This window comes from Besnoitia besnoiti, chromosome II (assembly GCF_002563875.1).
Source record: "Besnoitia besnoiti strain Bb-Ger1 chromosome II, whole genome shotgun sequence".
NCBI lineage: Eukaryota > Apicomplexa > Conoidasida > Eucoccidiorida > Sarcocystidae > Besnoitia > Besnoitia besnoiti.
The window spans coordinates 2,912,803-2,936,847 of NC_042357.1; the positions used below are offsets into that span (position 1 = coordinate 2,912,803).

The 24,045-nt window shown below is 59.1% G+C and overlaps 4 protein-coding genes across 4 annotated transcripts; 1 reads left to right on the forward strand and 3 right to left on the reverse strand.

Annotated features, from left to right (window-relative positions):
- Positions 1-231: 231 nt before the first annotated feature.
- BESB_037600 (uncharacterized protein) lies at positions 232-3,201 on the reverse strand (the record flags this gene model as incomplete). The annotated part of the gene is made up of 4 exons (XM_029362346.1): positions 232-795; positions 1,040-1,258; positions 1,774-2,524; positions 2,723-3,201. The coding sequence occupies 4 exons, from the start codon at positions 3,199-3,201 to the stop codon at positions 232-234; spliced, it is 2,013 nt and encodes a 670-aa protein (XP_029221311.1).
- Positions 3,202-4,630: 1,429 nt separating this feature from the next.
- BESB_037610 (uncharacterized protein) lies at positions 4,631-7,054 on the forward strand (the record flags this gene model as incomplete). Its single annotated transcript, XM_029362347.1, has 1 exon — positions 4,631-7,054. One exon carries the CDS (start codon positions 4,631-4,633, stop codon positions 7,052-7,054), a length of 2,424 nt encoding a protein of 807 aa, XP_029221312.1.
- Positions 7,055-7,424: 370 nt separating this feature from the next.
- Positions 7,425-7,793, reverse strand: BESB_037620 (KRUF family protein; the record flags this gene model as incomplete). Its single annotated transcript, XM_029362348.1, has 1 exon — positions 7,425-7,793. One exon carries the CDS (start codon positions 7,791-7,793, stop codon positions 7,425-7,427), a length of 369 nt encoding a protein of 122 aa, XP_029221313.1.
- A 3,283-nt stretch (positions 7,794-11,076) lies between these two features.
- Positions 11,077-21,515, reverse strand: BESB_037630 (uncharacterized protein; the record flags this gene model as incomplete). Its single annotated transcript, XM_029362349.1, has 12 exons — positions 11,077-11,372; positions 12,743-12,839; positions 13,387-14,262; positions 14,760-14,846; positions 15,338-15,847; positions 16,238-16,757; positions 17,286-17,379; positions 17,592-19,748; positions 19,927-20,040; positions 20,412-20,448; positions 21,017-21,126; positions 21,479-21,515. 12 exons carry the CDS (start codon positions 21,513-21,515, stop codon positions 11,077-11,079), a joined length of 4,935 nt encoding a protein of 1,644 aa, XP_029221314.1.
- Between the last annotated feature and the right edge of the window lie 2,530 nt (positions 21,516-24,045).

The window sequence follows — 24,045 nt, forward strand, 5'->3', positions numbered from 1 at the left end:
TGCAACAACGCCCCACCGATGCACTGGTACCAGCAAGGTGATGCAGAAGGATGCAGAAAAAAAAAATGAACAAAAGACAGGCAGACAAAAGCAGTGCAAACACGAGCGACCTCCCACACGCAGGTACCCCCAATGACAATATAGACAGAGATTGACAGAGACGGCATGTTGAACGAAACTCTTTATACAGACAGACCCCGCGGCACTGCATGACTTCTGTACGTTATGTGGCTACTTCTTCCTCTCGGCCGACCACTTATACACAGGCAACACATTTCCGCTTCCTTCCCGCACAAGCTTCCTCCGCCCCTTTCCCGCCAAATCGTTCTTCAACTGCAACTTGGCTGCGAGTTTCGCGAGGCGCTTCGCGTGCTGGGTGTCCTGTTCAAGGTCGTCTAGCCACGTCTGCACTCGCTTGGCTCCCTTCTGTTTGGGCGTAAGGTGCCTGCGTGCGGCTGCCTCGTCTTCTGAGTATGCTGGGCCTGAGAGATCAGACAACCCGTCCATGGAATGTGGCTCCTCGTATGCGAGAGAAGCCGCATCGTCGCTCAGTTGACGACTCCGGGCTCGACTTAACCACCGACACTCTGCTGCCTCTTCGTCTTCACCGTCGCCGCTTTCCTCCTCGCTCGACACGTCGCAGCTTTCACTTTGCCCACCACTTTCTTCCCCTTCGTCTCGACTATCCTCTCCGTTGGGCTTCCGGTGGTGGTCGCCGTCTAAATCGTCCTCGGCGCCATCGTCGAGGGCGACGCTCGTGCCGTTCTGGGGGTCTCCAAACGCAAGCAGCGCACCCTGGATGATGTTTTTTTTCAATTCGCTTGCGAAGCATTTGCTGCTTCAAGCCGACCAGCTTCTGGTCGTGGCGACGTCCTTCCTCCTCTCTCTGCTTCCTGGCTTTCCGCCGCTGCGTGACCTTCTCGCGGCCTTTGCGAGAGACGATTTCTTGGCTAGATTTAGAGAACGCAGCCTGCTCAGGCGTCAGTAGAAACGTTTTTCCTGCAGTCTGCGTCTTGAGTTTATCCACGCCGCCGCCCACCTGCTTCGCCTTGAGCATGCGGAATGAGAACTCCTCTTCGTTCCTTGTGCGCGCCTTCTCCGCAAGGTGCGCGACCAGCTGCTGCTGCGTCTTGTGGCGCATCGCTCGAAGATTCCAGTCCTTTTTCTTCTCCAAAAAAGGGTACTTCTGCGCACGACGGAGGTCCTGCGTGCGCTCGCGGTACGCGCGGCGCTGAATCAAATTCTTCGAGCCCGACATCTTGAGGGCGGAAAGGCAGTGACTCCACATCCAGAAACGTTCCTACGACGATGCGGTACCCACCCCCGGGGCTGTCAGACCGAATGGGAAGCAAACTAAACACAGGAGCCGCGAACCATAAACCGAAATGATGGAATCGATATGCGCGACAGAAACGGCGACCATATCTAGAGCTGACGAGACGCTCCCACGGAGACATGCAGCGGTGACGACACAGACAAACGAGACACACACGCGAGGTCGGCGAGCTGCGCCCCTGGATTCGAACCGCCACGCGTGCGGGCGGTGGACGATGTCGAGAGAAGTAGGAAGGGAAAGGCAAAGAAAGAAGTCCGCCGCAGAGACTGCACCTGTCAAGATCGCCGACTTCTTTCACTCCCCTCTCGCTGGCGCTGCAGTACTAGGCGAGGCGACCACCGGTGAACTTCCACTAAAAGGAATCTGACAGGCGACTCTTGGTCTCGCCTGCTCAGCCCCCAGACGTCGCCCGACAGACCCTCCTCTCCACAGCGTACCCGATTCTCTTCGTCCGTGCTTCTGTGGGACGGCACTCCGCCCTGGCGCGTCTCTATGCCCTCTTGGAGTCCTGCCTTAGTTGTGTCTCCTTCCCTTCGTGCTTCTCCTGCGTCTGTCTCGCTCTCTGCTTCGAGGCTCAGTTGCGAGGTCTCGTGTGTTGCTCGCTTCTTGCGGTCTGCCTCACGCGCAGACGAGCGACAGGCGCACTGTTCTTCGCCTCCAGGCGCCCTCGCCGAGGAGGGACACGCTCCAGCCGACGCGCTGGCAGACGAAGGCTCGAGTCTTGACTCCGAGGAGACGGCGGGAGCCGCAGCCGTACGCGCCGAGTCTGGGCACGCAGCGGAGAGCCAAGAGGGTGGTTTAGAAATATGAGACGAGTCGCGAGACGAGGCGTAAAGAAACACGGACTCGCCGGGCTCCCCCAGAGTGTCGTTGGAACTCGTCCTGGTCTGTGCGGGGCCCTCGCTTTGTTTGCACAAGGAAAGGTTCGCGGCGTCGTTCGCAGTGCGGGCGCGGGTCGCCGGGATGAAGGGGACTGCCAGCAACAGACGCTTGGACACTGACAAGCACAGACGCGCAGCTGCGACGACGTCCCGCCACGTGACGCGGCACAGAACAGCGGAAGCCTCTTGGCCCGCGATAAACCACGATGAAGCGGCTGCAGATGACGGCGAAGAGACGGAGGCGCCGGCGAGTGAGGACGCTGCCAGATGAGTCGCTTGTTCGTAGGGGATAAGAAGCACGCCAAGGCTGCAGAGAAACAGACACAAGCGGTGCCGGCAAAGTGCATTTCCAGAGCCAAATCAAAAGCACATACAGCAAGGGATGTGAGTGCAGCGGCTATAGATGAACACGGTAGAGATACGGCGCACGCCGCAGCGCGCAGAAACCACATCTAAAGTTTCTCCAGCTCTCGCTCGTTTCGCGTCTCTTCGTCTGTGGACTTACTCAGCGTGACTGTGGTCTTTCGAGCGAGAGTAAAGGATGAAATCGACGCCGAACTTGAGTCCGGAGTCGACAAGCCAGCCCGCAGCCTCCAGACGCCTGCGGAGGCTGGCCCGCAGGCACGCGTAACACAGGCGACAGGAATAGGACGCTGAAGGCGGTTGCCTGGGGGAGACACCCGAAGGCAGCGAAGCGGAAAGGTGTGCATCCGCCGACAACGAGGAAACCGACGGGGGTAAAGGAGCCGACGCTGACGAAGCCGCTTCAGACAAAGAAACGAAAGGCCAGCTTGACAGAGGCAGGACGGTGAGAGAAGACGAAGTGACGGTTGGGAGCGAAGACGACTGTGAAGAAAGCGACCCAGAACAGGCTGTGCCGGTCAACCGGGGGCGCGAGCCTAAGCTATCGGAAGAACTTTGAGCTTTTCTGCGTTTCACGGGTAGGGGGCGAGGCTGCGCGATTGAAGGCGTCTTCGACTCCATGGAACACGACCAGAGACAGTTCGGTGCGGATAATCACTGCCGCTTTGTGGATACCATAAAAATCGTGACGTGACCGGTTGATGCCATATGCAAACGCAGTGGGCCTCGATGAGCGAGAGATATACTAATTCCCCGTTGGAAAATTGAAGAGACATGTGCCTTCCCCCCAGCCAACAGCTGCGAGAAAGAAGAAAAAAGTTGTCAACGCGGCGACTGTCCGAAATTTAGATACACACCAGGTTGGGGGGAAAACCGGAATTAGTATATCCGGGGCGGAACGCAAGTCACGCGAACACGGAAAATTCTGCATGCATGCATGCACACGTGCAGCGGGAGGGACGGCGAGAAGACACAGTGTTTCTCAGATTTGGCGAAGTATGGCGCACCAGCCCGACTGCAAGACATTAATATCCACAAGACTGGCATATATGTGAGCATCAGGGTCAGACTGTCCTTGTGGGCTCTGGGGTGCCTCCCATGTACATACAGCTACCAGTTCGGTCTTCTGTGTGGGTTGGGCAAAGTGCCTCGGAACTACAGGTACAAGGCTTCCTTCACACCACGTCTTTACAGCGTCTGAGGCCGTGTTTCCTTGTCTCACCACACCAGCTCTGTGTTGTCTCTGTTGCTTTTGCTCTCTTATCTGGCCCATTGCCTCAGCGCAGTACACACGACTCGTGTGTGCGCACACGCGTCGTGGGTCTCGTGTCTTCGCGTCCTGTCGTGCGAGTAGGTGCCCTGCTGTCTCTGCGGGTCCCAGTGCTCGCTAGCGCTCTCCATCCACTTTTCTCTTTCATGCGTGCCTCCATGCGTGCAACTCGTCGGTCACACTGTGACAGAACAGGGAGAGAGGATCTACAGAAAAAGTCTTCCGTTGGCCTGCGTCCGCGTAGGCTGGCTCTCACGTGGCTAGGTGGCCATCGTCTTCACAGCAAGGGCTGTCAGTTCCCACTTGCACCTTCATCCCAAGAGTATTTCGCCTGTTCTAGGCGACCGGCAGACTCGCGCGGTCGCAAGGCAGAAAAATCTGTCGGACTGCAACGGCTAATGAGTAGCCATGTGTCGTCTTCCTGTGCGTACAGTGTCTGCGGGCAGTCTAAAGCAAGGCGGTTTCCGGCTTTGGAGCGGAGCGCCAGTTTTGTCTCTTTCTCTCGAGAGTTTCTTTACATCCCAACAGCGACAGCTACGCGGCACGTCGAGAAGCTCCGTGTTCAGTCGTTGAGCTCGTGCCCACCGCGCACTTCCCGTTTTCCCAGTTTCTCGGCGACCAATGGAGGAAGGCGTTTGGCGCTCTTCATTCCCGCAGGTCTGGGGTTGCGAGCATAACCCAGCGCACGCGTGGGGCAGTTCGTTCGTGGCCCCTTTGCCGTCGGCAAAACCCCGACGCGATCCTCGTAGTTCATTTTTTTCCAGTGCAGGTTCGGTTCGTATGCCACGGTCGCTCCCGAAGTCGTATGCTCGCCTCTCCTCGTCTCCTTCCGCACCGTCTTCCTCTCAATCGGTGTCTACCCCCAGCCTAAGTCTGCGCTCATCCCCACCCGGCCGTCTCCCGGCCCTGGCGAACACAGGCTCTACAGAGCTTGGCGGTCATTCTCGGGCTTCTTGCTTCGCGTCCGTTTGTCGTGCCGCTTCCTTGCAAGCTTGTGCGTCGCTGCGGTCACGCCGCGCTGTGTGGGGATCCCGGCGCGCCCGCGGCGGCCCTGAGACGCCGCGGCTTCAGTCGAGACGAGAGAGACACCGCGGTCTGCGGCGGGCACGCCCTCTTCACGTGTTGCTGACAGCATTTGCCGTCTGCGTCGCGTGGGCAGACGGCCGAGGCGGCATGCGCATGGCGGAAGCCAGGCGTGGCTCTCCGATGTCCAGCCAGGGGCAGATCGCGCCTGCGGCGCTCGGGTCGCAGTCGAGCGGTCGCGCGTCTCTCTTCTCTTCTTTTCCTGCTGAAGCTCACGTGTCTCATGTGCGCCTCTTTCCTACCCGCGGGGCCGTACCGGCTTCAAATGGGAAGCGCCTCCGTACGGCCGACGCGTCCGCGTCTTCGTGGGCAGATGCGGCAGCTGATGCGTCGCCCCTCGGGTCTCTCGCGTCTGGCGTTTCGCGGCGAAATCCACTCGTCTCGTCGTCGTCTCGTCTCTCTCGAGTGCCGCATGCGCTGCGTTTCGCGCGCCTCACAGAGCGAAGGGAAGGGGGTCCCTTGCAGCAGCCCGGCGCTTCTGCGGTCGTTGCAGCCTTCGTGTCTCCGGTCGCGACGCGGATGAGACCTCGCGGACGCAAGTTACACTCCGCGAGAAGCGCATCTGTCCCGTCGCCTGTGCTCAAGGTGGGCACGCGCGCGTCGCCTCTCGCTTTGGCGCAGGCGCGGCAGGTGGTCTACAAGCTTGCGCTAAAGCTGCCGGACATCTTTCCGCAGGCGCACCAGATCGTGCAGGACATCCTCGCCTCCGCTTCGTCCACCTCGGCGGCGCGAGAGGGGTCGCTTCCGGCCTCCTGTGGTGCGACGTTGCCGGCGAACTTCGCCGCAAGCGTCCTCGCCGACACCCGACTCAACTATGGAGAGCTTCTGGTTCGCCCGCTGCAGACGACAGGCGACCGGACGCTGCACTTGCCTCTAGGGGAGGTCGGCGGGAAGGGCCTGTTTACAAAGGAACTGGATTTGGCGCTGCTCGACGGAAGCGTGGATTTCGTGGTTCACTCGATGAAGGACGTTCCAACTGAGCTCCCGCTGGGAACCGAAATCGGCGCCTTCTTGCCGCGCGAGGACCCCAGAGACGTCCTGCTCTACTGCCGGAAAGGCGACACGGGCAGCGGCGCGCAGAGTCAAGGCAGCCAGCGAGATCTGGGAGACAGTTCCGCGCCGACAGACGACCCCCGTGTCGCCGGCCAAGGGGGCAACCAGTCAGCGCGCTCTCAGCAGCAGTCTAGACTATCGCCCTGCTCTCTGCTATCGGTGCTTCCAGATTGCCTCATCGGAGAAAACGCCGAGAAGTGCATCACAATCGGGACGTGTTCACTCAGGCGCCAGGCACTTTTGTCAGCGTCGCTGCCTTCCTCTATCTTCAACTTGGTCGGACTGAGAGGAAACGTGCAGACTCGCATGAAGCGAATCTCAGAAGGTGCGCTCGATGCGACGCTCCTCGCAGCAGCTGGCCTTAACCGTCTCAATCTTCTCTCCTCTCTGCTCCCATCGGCTGCCCTCTGTCAGTCTTCCTCTTCTTTCGGCTCTAGAGCGTTGGCTTTACCATCGGACAGCAGCTCCTCACGAGATCAAGATGCCGCTCGCATGGAAGCGGCGTTGCTTCCCGTAGAGGCTTTCTGCCCTGCAGTCTGTCAAGGCATCATTGGCGTTCAGTACCGCACAGCAGATAGGCACGTCCACGAGCTTCTCCAACGCTTGAATTCAGCTTCTGCGTTAGGGCAAGCCGCATGTGAAAGAGCGTTTTTGCGGGCGCTCGACGGAAGCTGCAGAACGCCGATCGCCGGAACGGCGCAGTGGCGCAGCCTCGCGAGAGACGCCGTAGGGAGAGGAGGCTTGGGAGGCGAAGGCGAAAAGTCAGAAGAGCGCCGACGGGAAAGCGAAACCGCGGGGGCAGAAAAGGACGTTGAGCATGGGTGGGGCGGACACCCAGACTGTTTTTCGGTGACGACGGAGTTGCAGTTTCGCGGAGTCTTGGCGACGCCGGATGGAAAGCAGCTATTCAAGCAAGAGAGAACAGTGGCTGGTGTCCGCACGCTGGAAGAGGCGGAAGATATCGGCCGGTCGGTGGCTGAAGATGTCAAGAAACAAGCAGGGACTTCACTGCTTCAGATGATCCAGGAACAAGTGACCGAGGGATGGAAAAATCTGAAGACTCTTTAGGGCGAGAGATCTCGCACACAAGCGCGGCTCTGTGCCGCTACGCCATAAGCTTTGAGCCTGAGATTAAAACGCTGTGTGTAGCGTTCGTTCAGCAAGCATTATGAGTGCAGCCGCCAGGGCGCCTGCCCCCTCACATGTGTGCATCGAACACTTACGGTGAATCCCTTAGACCGGTACGAGAGTCACACTTCTCGGTGTGGGCGGTGGGCGTGCCCTGGATACAGGAGATCTCCATAGGTTCAGCTGCCGGGACAACAACCTAGGTAACAATGCGAGGCTGGACCGGGCAGTCTCACCACTACGGCGACTACGCGACCAGGTAAGCTGCCTGAGTAGCACCGGCGCGGGGTGCCTAACAGTTACCTCACACCTAATGCATCCCCAGACGACTCCTCACTCGCTCACCCGCCTCCTCGTGATGCTCCGAACGGGACCCGTCGTCGTTTCGCATCGACCCTTGCTCCACGACAGGTGTCTCCTCTATCTGTTGTGCTTTGTCCTCCAGTTGCCGTGCCTTCGCCAGCCGTGAACATACCCCACGCTGGAAATTCTTCTGCGAATTTAAGCGCCAATCTTTGAGTGTGTGAAGAGATGGCATTGGGTCGTTGTCGCGCAACTGGTGTTCGGCAACCTGCTGCATGACATAATGCTCTACGCCGTGGTCCCAAGTGGCTCGCAGTTCGCTGCCCTCTCTTCGTACGAGCTCGATGGCCACAGCAGCAAATGTCTCGTCGTCCATTGCTGGCTCCGTAGACCGTTGTCCTGAATGGCCTGTCATAGATGACGAGTCTTTTGAGTCATGTCATGCATCGCAACTAGACGCGAATGAATCCGCATGGCGTAAACCACTGACACGCACATCGTTCTATGGTGCCCACAGTCAGTCCCAACCTAACTCCTTGCTCCACCCTCACGTAGGGAATACGCCGCCGGCGCTGTGACGGCCCTCCAGAGACAACCGCACGATATGTCCATCCGGATTTTGCCGCTGGCCAGAAACCTCCGACGGCGACCCCGTAGAAGTGCGTGTGTATTGTCTCGCACGCCTCCGAAGGCGTGGTGCGCTCGAACAGTGTGTGTAAGGCACGCGTAGCTCTCGCACGAGTATCCACGTCCTGCTCAGCCGAGCTGGGGGAACTAGCCAGTTCCATGTCAGCCTCCACCATTCACTAGAGGCGCGAATGGTGGAGGCTCCTCCGACGCCTCACTCATACGCACAGGAGCTTAGACCTCACAAGTGTAAGTCGTAAGCGTAGGCGCATGAGGTATTGCTACCGACAGCCTTCCTTTAAAAGGCCATGACTTGCGTGCCTTGGCACGTGGGGCGGCAAACAGGTGATCCAAGCGTCGGCCCTGTGCTACTGCGAATGGCGTTGTGGCATGCCAGCAGCCTGATGCCGGCGGGATGTCCACCGATCACCGTTGTTGTCAGGGTCTGCGCACCTTCTAAAATTAGTCTGATAGTAGACGGGATTGCTCAAACAAAAGTTATTTCATCTAAGAGGAAGCTTGCGCGTTGCGAGGCGATGCACGACGCACCTGTTAAACTTTCTCGGAAAGGGGGGGCTATCAGACGTGCAGCAGAGTGGTCGCCGATATTTGGCGTTCCACCGCAGGGACCGCGGACGGTTCTCGCCAGAGCGACTGCTCGCGCCTCAGCGTCGGCGGCCCTCGACTCCAGCTCTTTGGCTTGCCTTTGCTGCTGTGCCCCTAAAAGCGAAAACGACGATCGTGCTTGCGCTCTCCACGTATCAGTGGTCCGATTACTACGGTTGATGTCCACTGAGCTCGCCAAACGATCTGCCACCGATAAGCTGATAAGCACCTCTCGACTCCCCCACTTCCGCCAGATCCTCTCCGCCACTCTCTTCGTCTTTGCCATACCAGCCTGCAGATACTCCAGCTGGAGATACTCCTCTAGTTGCCCGCCTTCACGAGCTTCTGGCTAGTCACGCGCCTCACCCACTCCACAACTACAGTTCAAGTGTCCGTTGTATCCAACATATATGTGAATTTCCAACATGTACAAGCTATACGATTACCGTGGCATTCACTTTGGTAGTCTCCTTATTGATGTTCGTATGTATGTTGTATAGGAACACGTGCTCGACGTGGTGCTTTGAACTTACTTCACGGCCAACCGGATTCATTTGTGTTTCGGTCACGGCCAGTGACTGCCGCTCCCTGTGTTCGCTGATTGCGCAGCGAGATAGTCTCCCTCCGTTCACTAGGACATCGCCAAAAGGCTCCACGAATACGGCGTTTTATATCTGAGCTCAGGGAAGCCTTGAGTTGCATTGGGGGACCCGGAGTGTGTTTGCCACGAAGCAGTCATCCCAGCTGGAGCGTGAGCATGTGTGCAACACTCATTGTAAGCTGGTCCATCCTGTACTGGTACGGCGGGTGCTCTGGAGCGTCCGAGTGCACTCGTACAGCCGCCGCACCGACGTGGCACTCGAACGCCTATTGACAATAGCGCTTGCTCAATGTCACAAGCTCTCTGGGACAGCAATACCGCACTCCGCAGCCGGAGAGCTGATCGCATGCGGTGCACACGCTGGGTAGTCGCTTGCCACTGCCGCTATTGTGCCTGACTCACGGGCGTCCCCTGGGTCACCATCCGCTGCCCGACGTTCTGTGCCACATGGCGTTCCTCCCTCCCCCAATAGTCCTCCAGATCCTGGGGTTCCAGCCTCAACGACTCCACTGCTCGTAAGGCACTTTTCCTGTCCGTGACCTGGTACCATCGCTGTACAAGCCAGTCCTAGTCCGGCTGGAGCCGAGCTTCCATTGCCTGTCTCCCACTTCCTTTTTAGGCGCAACGCAGGGCCACCATCTAGTAAACCTGAAAAAACACTCGCGTCGAGGTGCTGCAGCGCAGCCCTAGCCCATTGAGTCCTCACGATGAACAGTGCCGCCGCTAGCCGGTCGCCGCTTCATCGAGTGACACACCGGTGCTGCGTTCGTTCAGGCCCGCGACTATGAGACCCTTGGGATCCATGACGTCGACCTAAACCGCTGCGAGCTGCGTAGATCCACAGACTACGAGATTCTCCATCGACTGCAAAAACAACCAGATCTAGCGGTCAGAGGTCTATCGCTCACGGGCAACGGTGGATTGGCGATTGAATTGGATCACCCTTCCGGTGGGACACGAAACGCCCTCTGAGTCCCCGTGCTTCCCAAGCGGTGGAAGGTCACGTGTGACCGGAAACGCCTGCGTCGACTCCCCCTTGCTTCGCCGCCGCCCTGTGCGGTAGGGTCGTTAACCGTGTGTTCTAATTTTCCATCACCTGACACATCTGCCTCCAACTCAAGAAAAAGTGGGTTATGAAGTCTCTTGCAGGCGTTCCGACCTGCAGAAAGCGCGTGCACAGGAGTGCACGAGGCAGCAGCCCAGTCCCGGCCCAACGGGCACCGTACATATTGCGAAAGGTGGAAGCCGAGAGCTGCCAAGCCTATGCGCAGGGAGCAGTCCGCGGAACACTGGCGCTCCCGGGACTTATATGATAGCCATCGCAGTTGCTACGGGACTCCCCATGAGCCGATCTGTAGGGAGTCACACACAGCGCGCGAGTGCCAGCATAAGAACGCGACACACGATGTAGACACCGAGGCGGACGCGCACAGTACGGTTGCCACTGGGCGGTTGAACGTCGAAGCCGAGCACACGGTTAATCCCGGCGGCTCAATGTCACTCCGCGTTTAACCAGAGGTGAGGAGATCATTCGTGAACCTCAGCATTCAAGCAGCTGTGGGCCGGAGAATACATGGGGAAGAGGTGCTACGGTTACAGTTCAACATCGCCCATAGCGGACCAGTGGCGCGACGCGCTTGAGCCGCGCCAGCGTCCGGCGGCTTGACGGAGGCTTTACGCGCGGGCGTCGAAGCGGCGTCAACGAGTTTCGGCTTCCCGATAAACATCAGGGATGCTTGGCGAGTTCTGCCGGTCTGCTTACGGTACAGGCTGCGTGTCCCTGGGCGATATATCGCTCAAGAGCCGGGTCAGCAAAAAAGTAGATTCATAGGCAAATGATGCGGATCTTCTCGAAGCGATCCCCAAAGTCCCTGACATCCACGTTTGAGGCTCCGACAAAGGTGTAACTGGTGAAGGATCTAAAGCGTCCCATATTTGATTTGTCTTGGCCACGACAACAGATCGGCTCGTATCGGGCCTCCTCGATGCTGTACTGTACTGCAGACGCCATTAGAATATTGACCCCTAGTTCCAACGGCGTACTGAACTGTGATTGCTTTCGCCAGCGGAAACCGGTCAAATATCTATTGTCAGGGGCACGCATGCCGTACGGCGAGCCGCCTACGATGAGCAAAGGCGTGAATGGGGAAGTGTGACACCACAGCCAAACCAGCTGGTGTCGAATATTACCTATTCTTAAACAAGCAGCCGCTTGTCAGAGAGGTTCTTGCCACACTCATGGTTATCTTTTCATGTGCAAACGTCTTGTCGCGATGAACTCTGGGATTCCTTTGAGTGCGTATCCGTAGTCGCCTGACAAAAACATAAGTATGTGGACTTATGCGGTGTCCTTCCTTCCAGGGCGTGATGCCTACCCGAACTAGTTGCACCATGGACGAGCTCAGGATTTCTTGTCCGCGACTGGAGCTCGTCGCGAGCTTAGACGACGAGACCCTACGGCTCTGTCTCCTGTCTGCGCTTACGTAAATCATTATCTTTGCTGGTTGTGTGTGTGGGGCAGTTTTTTCCTGTTCCTCACTTGTCCGTTCCCTGCTCCCGGCGTCTCCGTTCCCTATCTCTCCTCATTTCTCCGGCCACTCACGGTCAACCCCCCCCCCCCCCCCCCCGCATTCAATCTGTAACCACCAGAGCCTTCTCCCCGGTGTCTGGTGCCCCATCCCCTGTTCCCTGTCGTGCACGACTCTCGCGGTGGGTCCGTTGTGTGAACAGTTTATTTCCCTTATTAAGCGGGAGGCGGAGCTGAATTGATTTTGCATGCACGCAGCACGAGGACGAGGATCTAGAGACGTCACGAAACGCACAGGATTTACGTGATTCCTTGCCACGAGGGTCAAGTCGTGAAGACTTCCCGGCGGCAACCCGACGACCAGTCAAGGTGTCTGCGCGTCGGACGTGGATTCCGCCATTGGGGTTCCTCCCCTACTCTTACATGCCTTTTAGGGTCTCCGGGAGTTTCCAGTCGCTCGCGGGGCTGCCCCCCATTCCCCCGTCCCTCGCCCCCGCCGTCGGCCGTCGTCTCCCACCTAAACTGCACCACGTCCAACGTTTGCGTTTGCTTCTCTCTCGCCCACTTAGAGCAATTAGGATAAACAAGTGGTCGTTTTGCCGAAGCCCGGCACCCATATTTCTGAGACTGCTTTTCCGTATGGGTTCGCCTGCAGTTCTTTCTACGCAAAATTCCTCGGTACGTTCCTGTCAGTTCAGCTGTCGCGATCCTCTCTCGCGACTTCCCTGCTGTAGTGGACCTGCAGACAGCTGATTGACCCCAGCTGACAAAATTTGTTCCGCCGTGCTCGCACGATTTCGCTTTTGAACAGGGGTGTTCTCCGGGGCGAGTTTCGCATCGAAGCTCCCTCTGGTTTCGACAGTTCCGCTCTCCCTCCGTTGTGTGTATGTCCCCCCCCCCCCCCCCCCGGCGTGTCCGCTGCGCCGGCGCCCGCTCCTGCTCGGCTGCAATCATGCGCACTCACCTTCCTTGGTTTTCGGGCGACTGAACATCCCGAGGAAGGCCGAGCGCTCAGCATGAATCTCGTGCGCCCGTCGGCGCTGGATGGCCTTGAGTAGAGCCTGAATGCAAATCGCAACAGGAGAAAGCGTGCAGAGGCTAAAAACCGCAGATGCGGCAGCTAGCACTCCGAGATAGCACTAAACCTACTGAACCGTCAACCCTAAAATGACGTGGGTGAGGACGATCGGTTGACAGACGCCCGTACACGTATGCGCATGCTGCACTAACTCCGTCGCGAGATCACACGAGACGCTGAAGCAACGCATGCGGGAACAAGCAAGCCATGCGACGACACAGAGCAGCACCAAGCACCTCCGAAAGAGAGACGACAGAAGCAGCAAGGAAGCCCCTAGCGTCCCTCTCCCCCTTGCTAGCACAGATGACCTCTCGTCGTGCTGCATTCATGCACTTCCCTCACTTCGGTCTCCCACTTCGCCCCCCCTCTTAGATGATTGGACCTGGCTCTCCGCTCCGCGTCTGGAGACCCGCCACGCTGTCAGCATCTCTCTTCCGGCGAGCGCGAACGCCCTCTTTTCCTGTCTTTTCGATGTCGGGTCTCTGCCGTCCTGGCCCTTTGACTTGCTCTTCTTCGGTCTGCTCTCGTACCTGAACTGAAGAGTCCGCCGGTTCGAGGAGTGCCGCGGCCTTGGCTGTCTTAATAGCTTCGCTCAACTCGCCTCCCTCACTCAGCGCCTTCGCCTTCCGGTAGAGCGCAACACATCGAGCGTGTCTAAAGAAACTCCCGTCCGCCGCTTCCCCTCCGTCGCCCCCGTTCTTGCGCTGCCCTTTTCCACGCTCGTCTGCCTCCCTGCAGCGCCCAGCATCAGCAGATGCGCCGTCTTCTCCATGACCTGGAGAACTCGTTTCGACTACCGTCGTGCCCTCGGCGTCCCGCTGGACGTGTCGCGCATGCGGGGCATCGGCTCGCAGCTCCTGCGTGGCGCGAGCCTGGTCTGTATCCGCCTCGTGTTGCCTCTTTTCTCCTTCCGCCTCGAGCGCCTGCTCGCCAATCTCCAATAAGAACAGACACACGTCCGCGTGGCGCAGCGCAGCTCTCCACAGATTCTGCTTCAGGCAGCACAGCGCCCAGTTGTTCAAGACGCTGCCAGCGAGCCGACTGAGTTCGAGGAGCGTCAACTCGGGATCGTCTGTGGGCGGCTCAGACGCGGCCGCAGAGCCGCCGGAGTCGCCCGCCCTGCCTGAAAAAGGCGACGCGGCCCCCGATGACGAATGCGGCGAAGCCGCCCCCTGCCTGTCGGCGACGCCACTAGCCGCTTCAGGCTCCCGCTCCGCTCGCGTCGAGGACGGATGAGTGGAGCAAGAGGCCGGAGAAGCAGAGGGGTATGCGCCCGACGCAGGCCGCTCGGCTGCGTGGGCGAGCAAGAGAGGCTGCAGGCGCGTCGCTTCCTCGTAAGCAGGGAGAAAGCGACAGACGTCAAAGGCGCGAGCGTAGCGCTGTGATGCAGCGGACAGCCATCCGCGCTGAAGCAGACACCACAAAACCAGGTCCCCGACTCGACACACCTACAGAGCCGACGCCGAAAAAAAGAATCCACTGCGTTGCATCGGTATCTCGTGCCCAGGCCGTGGAAGCATCGTGCTAACACAGAAGACGAACTGCAAATGACGAAGAAGCGGGGAGAGCCGAACGAAACCCCGCGGATCCAATGTATCAGGAAGCATTCTACGCGACAGCGCGCACCGTTTTGCGATTCCATTCGTGGTACCCATGGGCAGGACTGAAACTCTTTTACGACATACACACGGCTGCGCCCCTGTCTACGCCGACACGCGGCGACGAGAATTTGACAGCCACAGAAAAACTCCACACATGAGGAGCCCGTTGCGTCCCGCGCGTTTCTTCCGCGCAGTGTAAGTAGTCTTTGGTCGCATGTGGGGTGGTTTCAAACGCGCGGACACATCTGAAACCCCCCCAACGCGATGAAGCATGCATGTCCGATGCAACAGCACGGCCTTACTTTTAGACACAGATTCCCTTCCTTCTTGAACTGCTCAATCAACTGACGCTTCTCTTCTGCGGATCCTCGCGCCCACAAGTCTTTCCTCTGAAGAAGCACAAGCGAAGAAAAGCAGACAGGGAAAAGGAGAGAACGTTGACGGCGGTGCGCCAGCGGCGGCTACGAGGAATACAGCCGCTCTTTCCTGATAGACGCCTACGCCTTTCGCGTATCAAGCACAATCGAAAGAAGGGGCTACTGTCTGGCAGCCACGCGTGTACGAGCTACCCAGGAAGAGTTAACTGTGCTTGAAAAGCGATGGTTTTCCTGTTTCGAAGATATAATTCCCATCCTTTCCTTGATTTAAACAGTGCACACTGTTTGTGTCCTTCAGCTGCACGCGAAGATATGTTGAATTATTTTTTAAAAGTACTGCCTTAAAACAGAGAAAGCGTCCACCGCAGGCAGGCGACGGAACCGGAACGCAAGATAAGACTAGGGGCTACCCGCCAGAGTCAGGCGAGAGAGATGGCTCCCGAAGCGGGTCCGGCGCAGAGCGGCGAGTGGCGTCTGACAGAGAAGCAGCCGCAGCGACGCACCCTATCCAGAATCGAGGCGAGCCAGACTGTGGCGACAACGTGTGCGTCCTCGCCGCGTGCGTACTCGCCGCGTTCGCCAGCCTCGTCTTTCCCTTCCGCCGTCGCCTCACTGCCGGCGCCTCCCCCCACGCCCAGACTCGCGTCGGGCTGCACCTCCGCCAGAAGCCTCTCGACGGCCGGCGCCGCTTCCCACTCTACTCGAACAACGCTACTCGGCGTCTCCGAAACTTCGACCCCCGCGGCGTCCTCGCCGGCTCTAGATTCGCTGCTGCACGCGCGACCGGCCTTCTCCAGCCTGCGGATGCACTGAACGACAGCCTCGAGCTCCCCGGCTTCGACTTTGGCGCGGACGCACCGCTCAGCGAAGCTCGCAGCGTGCGCCAGGCTTTCGCTCCGCGCCCCCCAGGCCTCGGCAAACGAAGGCACTGCAGAGGAAGCGAGCGACGCGCCGCAGCGAGACACGCTGGGCGCCGACGCGGGACGAGGGGGTCGAATGACCCAAAGACCACCCTGAAGCAAACGGAAGGCACACGGCGGAGCTAACCAGATGCAGGCACTGGACAAGCATGAATCGATGTATCTAGGCGACATGCGGCTACTGGAATGCGCACGACGCACACAGATGAGCACCTGCGCAGGCGCTGAAGGACGCCAGCGAGAAAGCGCGCGGCAAGAGATCGAGTGACCAGACGCAGACGGAAGGCAGCGGGGGGGCCGCAGGGCTCAGAGAGCGAGACGAGACCGCGCGCAGACGCGACAGAAAGCTGTCCAGGGAGAGGGCGGCAGGCCGCATGCAAACCGGGCGCGCATATGTCTGGAACCAGGCGACGCGCATGCGTGGGAAGCGCGACAAGCTTTCGAAAGCTGCGTGCATGCCAAACGATGATGCACAACACCTACCCAGTCGCACGCGCGGCGTTGCTCGCCGGAGACTGGAGGCGCAGGCAAAGAAGTGGCGCACGATGAGGCGGCCAGCGACGATGGAGGGCAGTATGCGCCCGTGTTGTACGGGAGCGTCTGGGCGGCGTGTGCAAACAGCGAAGGGTCCAGTTCAAAGCGGCCGACTTCGCCCAGCTTCAACCGCTTCACCGCCTCCTCCAGCCACAGCGGCGCGCTCCAGTCTCCAACTGTGAAGAGCAGCCAAGTCCCCTCTTCCTCGGGTCGTTCCTCCGCCTCTTCGCTCTCACTGCGGGAGCCTTCAGTCCCTGCAGCTCCGGGCTGTGCGGCCGGCGCACGCGTGCCGCAGGCGGGGGCCTCGGGGTAGGTCACCGGCAGCGGCAGAGGGACGCGAGCGTGCGAGAGCGACGCCGCACAGGGCCAGAGGGCGAGGGAGAGAAACAGAACCACAGTAGACCCTTCCTCCGGACGCCAGTTCAGAGGCGCGAGGAGTGCGGAGGAGCGGCTGTTCGCGCTCCTGTCTCTGTAGCGCACAGCCAAGACGTTGAAACAGACGCCGCGTCGCTCACGGGCTGTGGAACGGAGGAGAGCGCGCAGAGCCAACTCAAAGGACCGAAGAAAGGAGGAACGAACACGCACGAGGCACATCGGGAGGCGGAGCGCAGACGGCAGGGAACCCCGGCGAAGCTACAGGCCGCGCCGAGGCCAAAGCAGCGGGCAGTGCACACAAGCAGGCGCATCAGAAGGCGAGGCGAGAGTGAAGGAGAAAGCCGCAAAGGCGTTGGAAGCCAGCCAGTGTGAAGAACGCTCCCCAACAACAGGAGAGGAGACACAGGAGCCAGCACGGGATCAGCGCGCTGAAAAATCTAGACCGGATGCAGCACGGCACAGAAGCGGGCGATCGATGCGGGGCGAGGGGCGGAGATACAGAGGGCGAAGCGAAGAGGAAAGAGCACACAACCAAGTTGCGAGTGACGAAGCACGAAGAAGACGAAGAAAACAGGACAGGAGACGGAGCAGCGCAACATAGAGCCCCAGGCAAACAGCTCACCCTTCGCGAATGAAGGCGCGTCGCCGCTCGTCTAGGGGCCCCGCAAGCGACGTGAATGCGAAGCTTCCTAGGATCTCCGAGGCAGTCACTGGCGCTGACAAGAAGCCAAGACAAACAGGAAACCATGAAAAAAGACCCGGGTCACTCTGCGAAGCAGAGGTGTGTACCTGGAAGGATCTGCGCGGGCGTGGATGCCTAGACTGCGAGGGCCCCTCGATCGTCGCTCCAGGCAGACTGAGGGCGTGAGACTTTCTTTCAAGCCAGTATCCTTGCGGAACGGGGGAAGAGGCAATCGCTAGGACTTACATGGCACGGATACCGTCGCTCGCGGTCTCCAGCTGTTCAGCTTGATGTATGCGTGCAACTCGGCTGAGTGCACGCCGCTCTCGGAGTTACTGTCCTTTCCGTCTCTTGACCCGCTGCAATCCGAAGCGCAGCACGCGCAGGCCCCTCTGGGCACGCAGCAGCACGCCCCGAGCCGCCCGGTCGGACCCTTGTCCTCTGGTTTGTTCGTTTTCTTGCTCCCTGCCTCCTCAGCCCCCTCTTTATTCCCTTCTTCGCCAATCCCCGGCTTTCCTTCCCGCGTCCCGTCCTCCGCGTCCGCCCCTTTCCGGTCTCCCTCCGTCTCCTGCGGCGTGTGTACCCTCTTTTCTGGCTTCTCGCACTGGGCTGTCTGGCCTGTGCGAACTCCAGCTTCGCGGCATGGCGCGGAGAGTCCGCAGCAAGCGCAGAGCCAGTTCGCCGGCTTGAAGGGGCCTCGTGACTCCCACTCTGCATGCGCGCCCGCGAGCGTCAACACGACTTCCTCGCCCTCCTTCATGTGGCGCAGAGCGGTCTGCACACCACGCAACGGAATGTCGCTGAACGCAACTTCTTCTGTCGCCATTCCCGCTCGCCGGTCTCCGTCGCCCTCCCTGCCCTCCGCTTCGAAGGATGCAGAGGCAGACAGGGTCGCAGACAGTGAAGACGACCAGCGACTAGCCGATGAAAAAAAACTCCCGCCGCCATCATGCCGAGAAAGGCGCGGAGACCCAAAGAGCCGGTCAGCGAACGTGCGAGAAAGACAGATTTCTGCGTTTTTTCCATCTCCGTCTCCGCGGGCAGTCACCAGGGCAGACCGCTCCGGAGCGCCTTCGCAACACCCCAGCCCAGCCCTGCTCTCGCAAGAGGGCACAGCAGCTTGACTTCCAAGCTCTACGCAAGTCTGTGAGGGAGCAGCAAATGTTTTCCTCTCTCTCTCGAGGTTGTCTGCCTTCGCCGCGTTGTGAGACTCGAGCGTCACGCTTCCCACCTCCTTGCGTTTCCCCCCTGTGCAGTGTGCGAAGCCCGCGCCCTCTCCGCGGGTCGTCACCAGCGTCCGCTCGCTTGCGTTCGGCGCCTCCGCGTCTCCCTCGCCTGTCTTCGCTGCTTGCTTCGCTTGGTCTGCGAGGGCACAAATTGCGCCAAGCTGCTTCGCGCGGCAGTCTGCATTTTTGCAAAGAATCGCGAACGAAAACGAAACGACGTCGTTCCGCCCCGGGGTCCTCCAGCCAATTCCTGGGCGCAGCGGCCGCATGCGGACACCTCTGTCCTCCGTCAGCATTCGTATCGGCTGAATGGATATCAGCTGCAGAACGACGGCGCAGTCGTCTCCTGCCCCGTTCTCTACGTGCGCTCTGCTCTCTCCGCAGGCCTCTTCTTCTCTCATATCTGCGGCAGCCGGGCTGCAGGCGGCTCTGCCTTCCGCTTCCTTCTGATGTTCTGCTCCCTCCTCTTCGGCGGCAAATGCCTTCGAAGAGCTCAGCGAACCTGCAGAGGAGCGGGACGCGCCGGCGCGCGCCAGGGCATGTCGGCTGCTGGGCGGCTGTGTGTCGGCGCGTCCGCTGTCTCCCGACACAGCGACCGGCGCACGACTGCGGCAGAACGCTTGCCCTAGCCCTTCTTCCTGAGCAGCGAGAGGAAGCGCAAGCGAGCAGGAACGCACCGGAGGCACAGCCGGCGGTGAAGCCGCAGCCGCGGCGGCGCACGCGGGCGACGGGCGCGCGTCTCCCCCCAGTGAAGGGCACTGTCCGCGAGAGGCATCGCATGACGGCGACCGGAACAGCGAGGATGCAAGAGGACTTCTGCCCGCCTGATCTTCTGCGGGAGCGGAGACGGATGGGCCTGCGAGACCCGAAGACAGCTGCCCCGGAGGCGTCCCTTCTGCTGGGCTCTGCGAAGCGCGTAACGCGCGCAGCGCTCGGCGCCTGTGGACAAGAGTCCGCTTGTGGAAGACGGCGTACGACGACGCCAGCGAAGACGACGGTGGAGATGCGGACGCGAAGGACGCGGCGGACTCTGAGCTGCCTGCAGCAGCTGCGAGCGCCGCCGGAGAGTAGAGATACTTTTGCGGCTGCCGAAGATGTGTGGAGGGCCCCGAGACGAGCGCAATCTCTCCAGGGCGCATGTGGCGCGCCGCGAGGCTGAGGAGCTGCGGAAACGAATCTGAGAAGATGCAGAGACACAAAAGCCAGAATCCTGAAACCTCACGAGACCGGGAGAGCTCCCCACAAAACACAACACTGGTGAGCCTATAGAGAGGGCATGAGGGGTCTGTGACCCGCGAAACGGTTTCGTCCCGCTTCCGGCCTCCGCCCGCCCTCGTGCTCTTCCCGCCTCTCACCTGACTCCCCCAGCGTTGTCCACTGAGGCTCGGAGCCCTCGAGGAGCATCAGGAGGCTTTCAATGTCCTTCGGAGTCCCCGCGACGGCTCGCGAAGGCACCTGCCGCCAGCGCACTGTGTGGGAAGGCAGAAGAGTGACCGAGACAGAAAGGAACAGGAAACCACTCAGCGAAAGAGTTCAGAGGGAACAAACACACGCCAGAGCTTAGACGAGAGCCCGGGGCACACGCCAGTGCGTAACACGCAAACGGGAGACTTGAAAAGCAAGGGGGGACGCGGACAGCTGGCCGCGAACCGAGACACATTGCATTGTATTCCTGAATGATCAGGAAGTCAGGATTCGAGAGCAGGGATGAAACGGCAAGCCGAGCCCGCGCGAGACAAGCGGAGGCGGCAGAGGAGCGCGAAATGTCACTTTCGAGACAAAATGCCGTAAGCGAACGCGTGCAGCGATGGTTGCGCACGCACTGCCTCACGCTTCTCACCGCAGATCTCATCGCCGAAGCCTGCCTGCATGTGACCCTGAAGCAGAACGTGAATTTCACACGCAGAGGCCGGGGGTGCGCGGAGAGGGGTCGGCGGGGAAGAAGGGAGACACGAAGGACAGACAGGAATCACAGTACGAAAACCAAGCGCAGAAGCAAGAGCCAGCTAAGGAGGTTGAGAAAGAAAAAAAGTGAAGGGCGAAATTTCGACGGATGGAAGTGAAACATACAGAGGATACGAGAGAGCCTGAGCGCAGGATTGCGGATCTCTCGTAGAGGGACAATAGCTGCCTGTAATGTGAGCGTAGTTAAGGCGCAACGTATTGGAGGTATACAACCAGTTGAAAACCACGTATCGATACTACGAATACAGTCAGGGTATTCCGGTATCACTTCTGGCATAACGTTGAAGCTAACGGGATCTATAATACGGAGGTGAGCTGTGTAAAACAACTATCGATGTTGTGGAGCGGAATAGGAGCCGGCGGGCGAAGAGGAGCCACGCGCCAGGTAGAAAATCGGCAGAGAAGTCGCGCACGGCCTGCAGGAAAAGAAACTCGATACAAGGGTGAGTCTTGCAGAAATGCTCGTCGTCAGGAGCTTACCTGACCCAGGGACAGAATAGTTTTTCTAACATCCCCCTGCGGCGACACAAAGGCCACATCCCCCGCGCGGGGGCATGGAGGCTCGTCGTCACTGTTGAAGTTCAGCTCCGCTGTACACACAGCCAGCAGGACCCAGAGAGGCTGAGACAAGACAGAATCCGAAGAGACTGACACACCGATACAAACAGACGCGCAAAAACAAGCAAACGTGAAGAGATCCGGCGGACACACACGAAACGAGGTCGGCGGATGCCCAATCGCTACAGAGGAGCCAAAACCGCAACAGCAGCGGCTCAGGACAAATCAAAGAGGGGGGGAGGCGGCAAAGCGATGAGAAGAAAAATGGAATGAGGGGAATCCTGAGTCACGGGTAACGGAGAAGTAAAAAGGGAACGAAGGAGCGGCGAGGTACAAATGAAAGGACACAAACACGACGGGTACGAGCTGGTGCGATTGACTTACGAGGGAGATCTGACCCTGACTCCAAGTCGCTCTCCATGTTAATCATAGCGCTGGTGAAATAGACAAACCTCTCCGTTCAGCCCCGTCTCTCAGATAATCGCTGTGTCTTTTCTGACAACCCGCTTCCCCCCCAAACGATTCTGGTACTCCTTCTACCCTTCCTCCCAGGATCCTGCTTCTCTCCCTCGTCGTTCGCCTCGCCGCGGAATGACTTGCGCTCGCGGGCACGGACGGTGAGGGGGAAACGAGCCAGCTGAAGGAAAGCCTGAGAAGAGCGGTCGACGGATCCTGATCTCTGTTGTTCCCTCCTGGCAGAGAAGCGAGCTCTAAAAAACGGATTCGTAGCAGGAGTGAGGCTGTTGATGGCCTCACGACCCCCTCGATGCGCTTGACAGGGGCATTCCGTCGCGGACTGCGTTAGGACGCTGAGCGAGAGAGTGCCGCACCCGTTTCGCGGCGATTTGTTATCAGCAATATACGACTGGCAGCTGGTATATCCTTACTGCCACCGGCGAGGAGAGGATGTTTCTGCCACAAACCGCCCCTGCGCAAATCCCTGATGCCTGAAATGGCACGGAGTGACCTCCCGTCGCGGACGGCGAGCGGGGGCGCCGCGGAAAGAACTTAAAGCTAGACGACGGAACGACGAGATCTTGTTCGTCCTCAACTATATCCTCAAACACACAATCTACGGAAAATATAGCGGTGCGTCTTCGCTCTCAGATCCGCTTGTCGAGGATCTCGGACCGCCAGCCAGCTCGAACCCAGGCGGGCGGACGGCGAGGCCAGCGCGGGACAGAAAGGGCGCCAAGGGGCTGGAAAAAGCGACGAAACAGCAGACAGGCCCCAGAAGAAGAGAAACGCTGCCAGTTTAATCATCAGTGGCAACAAAGAAGCATTCGTAAGGACGGCGAGCGGCGTGGAAAGCCTCGTGACTTTACGTGCTGCAGGAAAAAGACGCCGGGCATGTGACCTCGCCTCCCCGAGACGTAGAACATGTTACAGGAGGGCTCCCTCTCTCTCCACGGTCGCTTCTTGTTCGCGAAGCTCGAGAGCCATTTTTCCAAGACTGGCACTCTCCAGCGAATGTGACAACCGGCTCAAATGAGGAAGGGTGGCTCTGTGCAGAATCTGCAGAGAAAGTGCCCACTCACCCAATGACCCGAGAGACGGAGGCCGGCTCCCCGGTCGCCTTCGATGGACAGCCCTGAGTGGAGGTAACCTTTTTTTCCCCCTCGTGGAAAGGGAAAATGACTCTTTCCCACAAAATCGTTGCGTTAGTTGTTACTGGACGCCTCTGTTTAGGCTAGCTCCTGTGCGCGCGCGTCCCTTTGGTATGTGTTACAGTGATGGCCCGGCAGGCTGCTGAGTGAAGTCACTCGCGGGGAAAAAGCAAGCGGGGGCGGATCCTTGGCTTCTGATGAGCGCCAAATTCAGATACGCAGCAGGTCTGTGGCCCTGTTCCCTGTCATCACAGAATGCGAGGCTTCCACCTGATAGGGAGCACGATTTGTCAAAGAGTTATGCACCTCTCACACGCGCCAAGAGTGTGAACTTGAGAGGGTTCAGTGGCGCCAGATCCGACTCGCGACTCAGCATCGAGAGTGGCTCTCTCTCTGTCGATAACGATCTGCGGTGCTGGGCGTAAAAGACCGCACTCTTCGAAGCCGTCTCGTGCACACGTGGCGCCACGAGATAGTGTTCGCCGTTTGCTAGTTGAGCGAGGTCGCTGAATCTGGCTTATATCATACGCAGTGAGTGCCCAATAACGTTGCCGTCTGCGGCGGCTCGTGCCAGTCTGAAGCCTAACGAGAGTCTCCCAACTCTGCTCTTTTTGCTACGGGCAATGAACAGCTCGTGTGAAGGGCAATCATCCAGAGTTTATCCGCATGCCCCCGCACTGTCTTGATTCAAGCTATATGGTTTCTCGGTAGGTAGAGCCTACCTACCCTAGACTAGACGTCTGTGCCTCAGCACGTTCTGCATAAAAGGATTCGGAACAGATTTAGCTACTGCCGCATGCGCTCGCGTCCATCGAATCAGTTACGGGAGCTAAAAGGACTTGCAGAGGGCGACGTGACAGTTGTAGCCATCATCCCTGGTGGTTTTCATAGAGGCGCCGCACCTGTCGTGTAACTTTGAGAGTCGTGGATGCGCGTCTGCGTCGTCCGCCCCAGCGAAAGGTTGTCAGCTGCGTTGCGTTGCCACAAGAAGTGCAAGGCAGCAGGCTCAAGCAGATCTACTCGTTCTGTTTCAAAGTAGAAGTCCGCGCATGGGAGACTCGATGATGCGGGCGTAGCTCCTTGCTAGTCACGGTTTGATCAGCACACCCCCCCCTCTCTCCCAACGCAATCTCTGATTACACCTATTTCTATCGCCTTATAGCACCTCAGAAGCACAAGTGAAAGATCGTAAAACATCCGATCATAGAGAAACAGTTGACCAGCAGCTGCCTCGACGGTGGCGCGGCAGGTTTTTTGCTGTTGACGGTGCTCCAGCTGGGTATGGTACGCGGTACGCCACCGGCTGAGACCGCGGGTTTCAAACAGTCTGCAGTCACAGCTGTT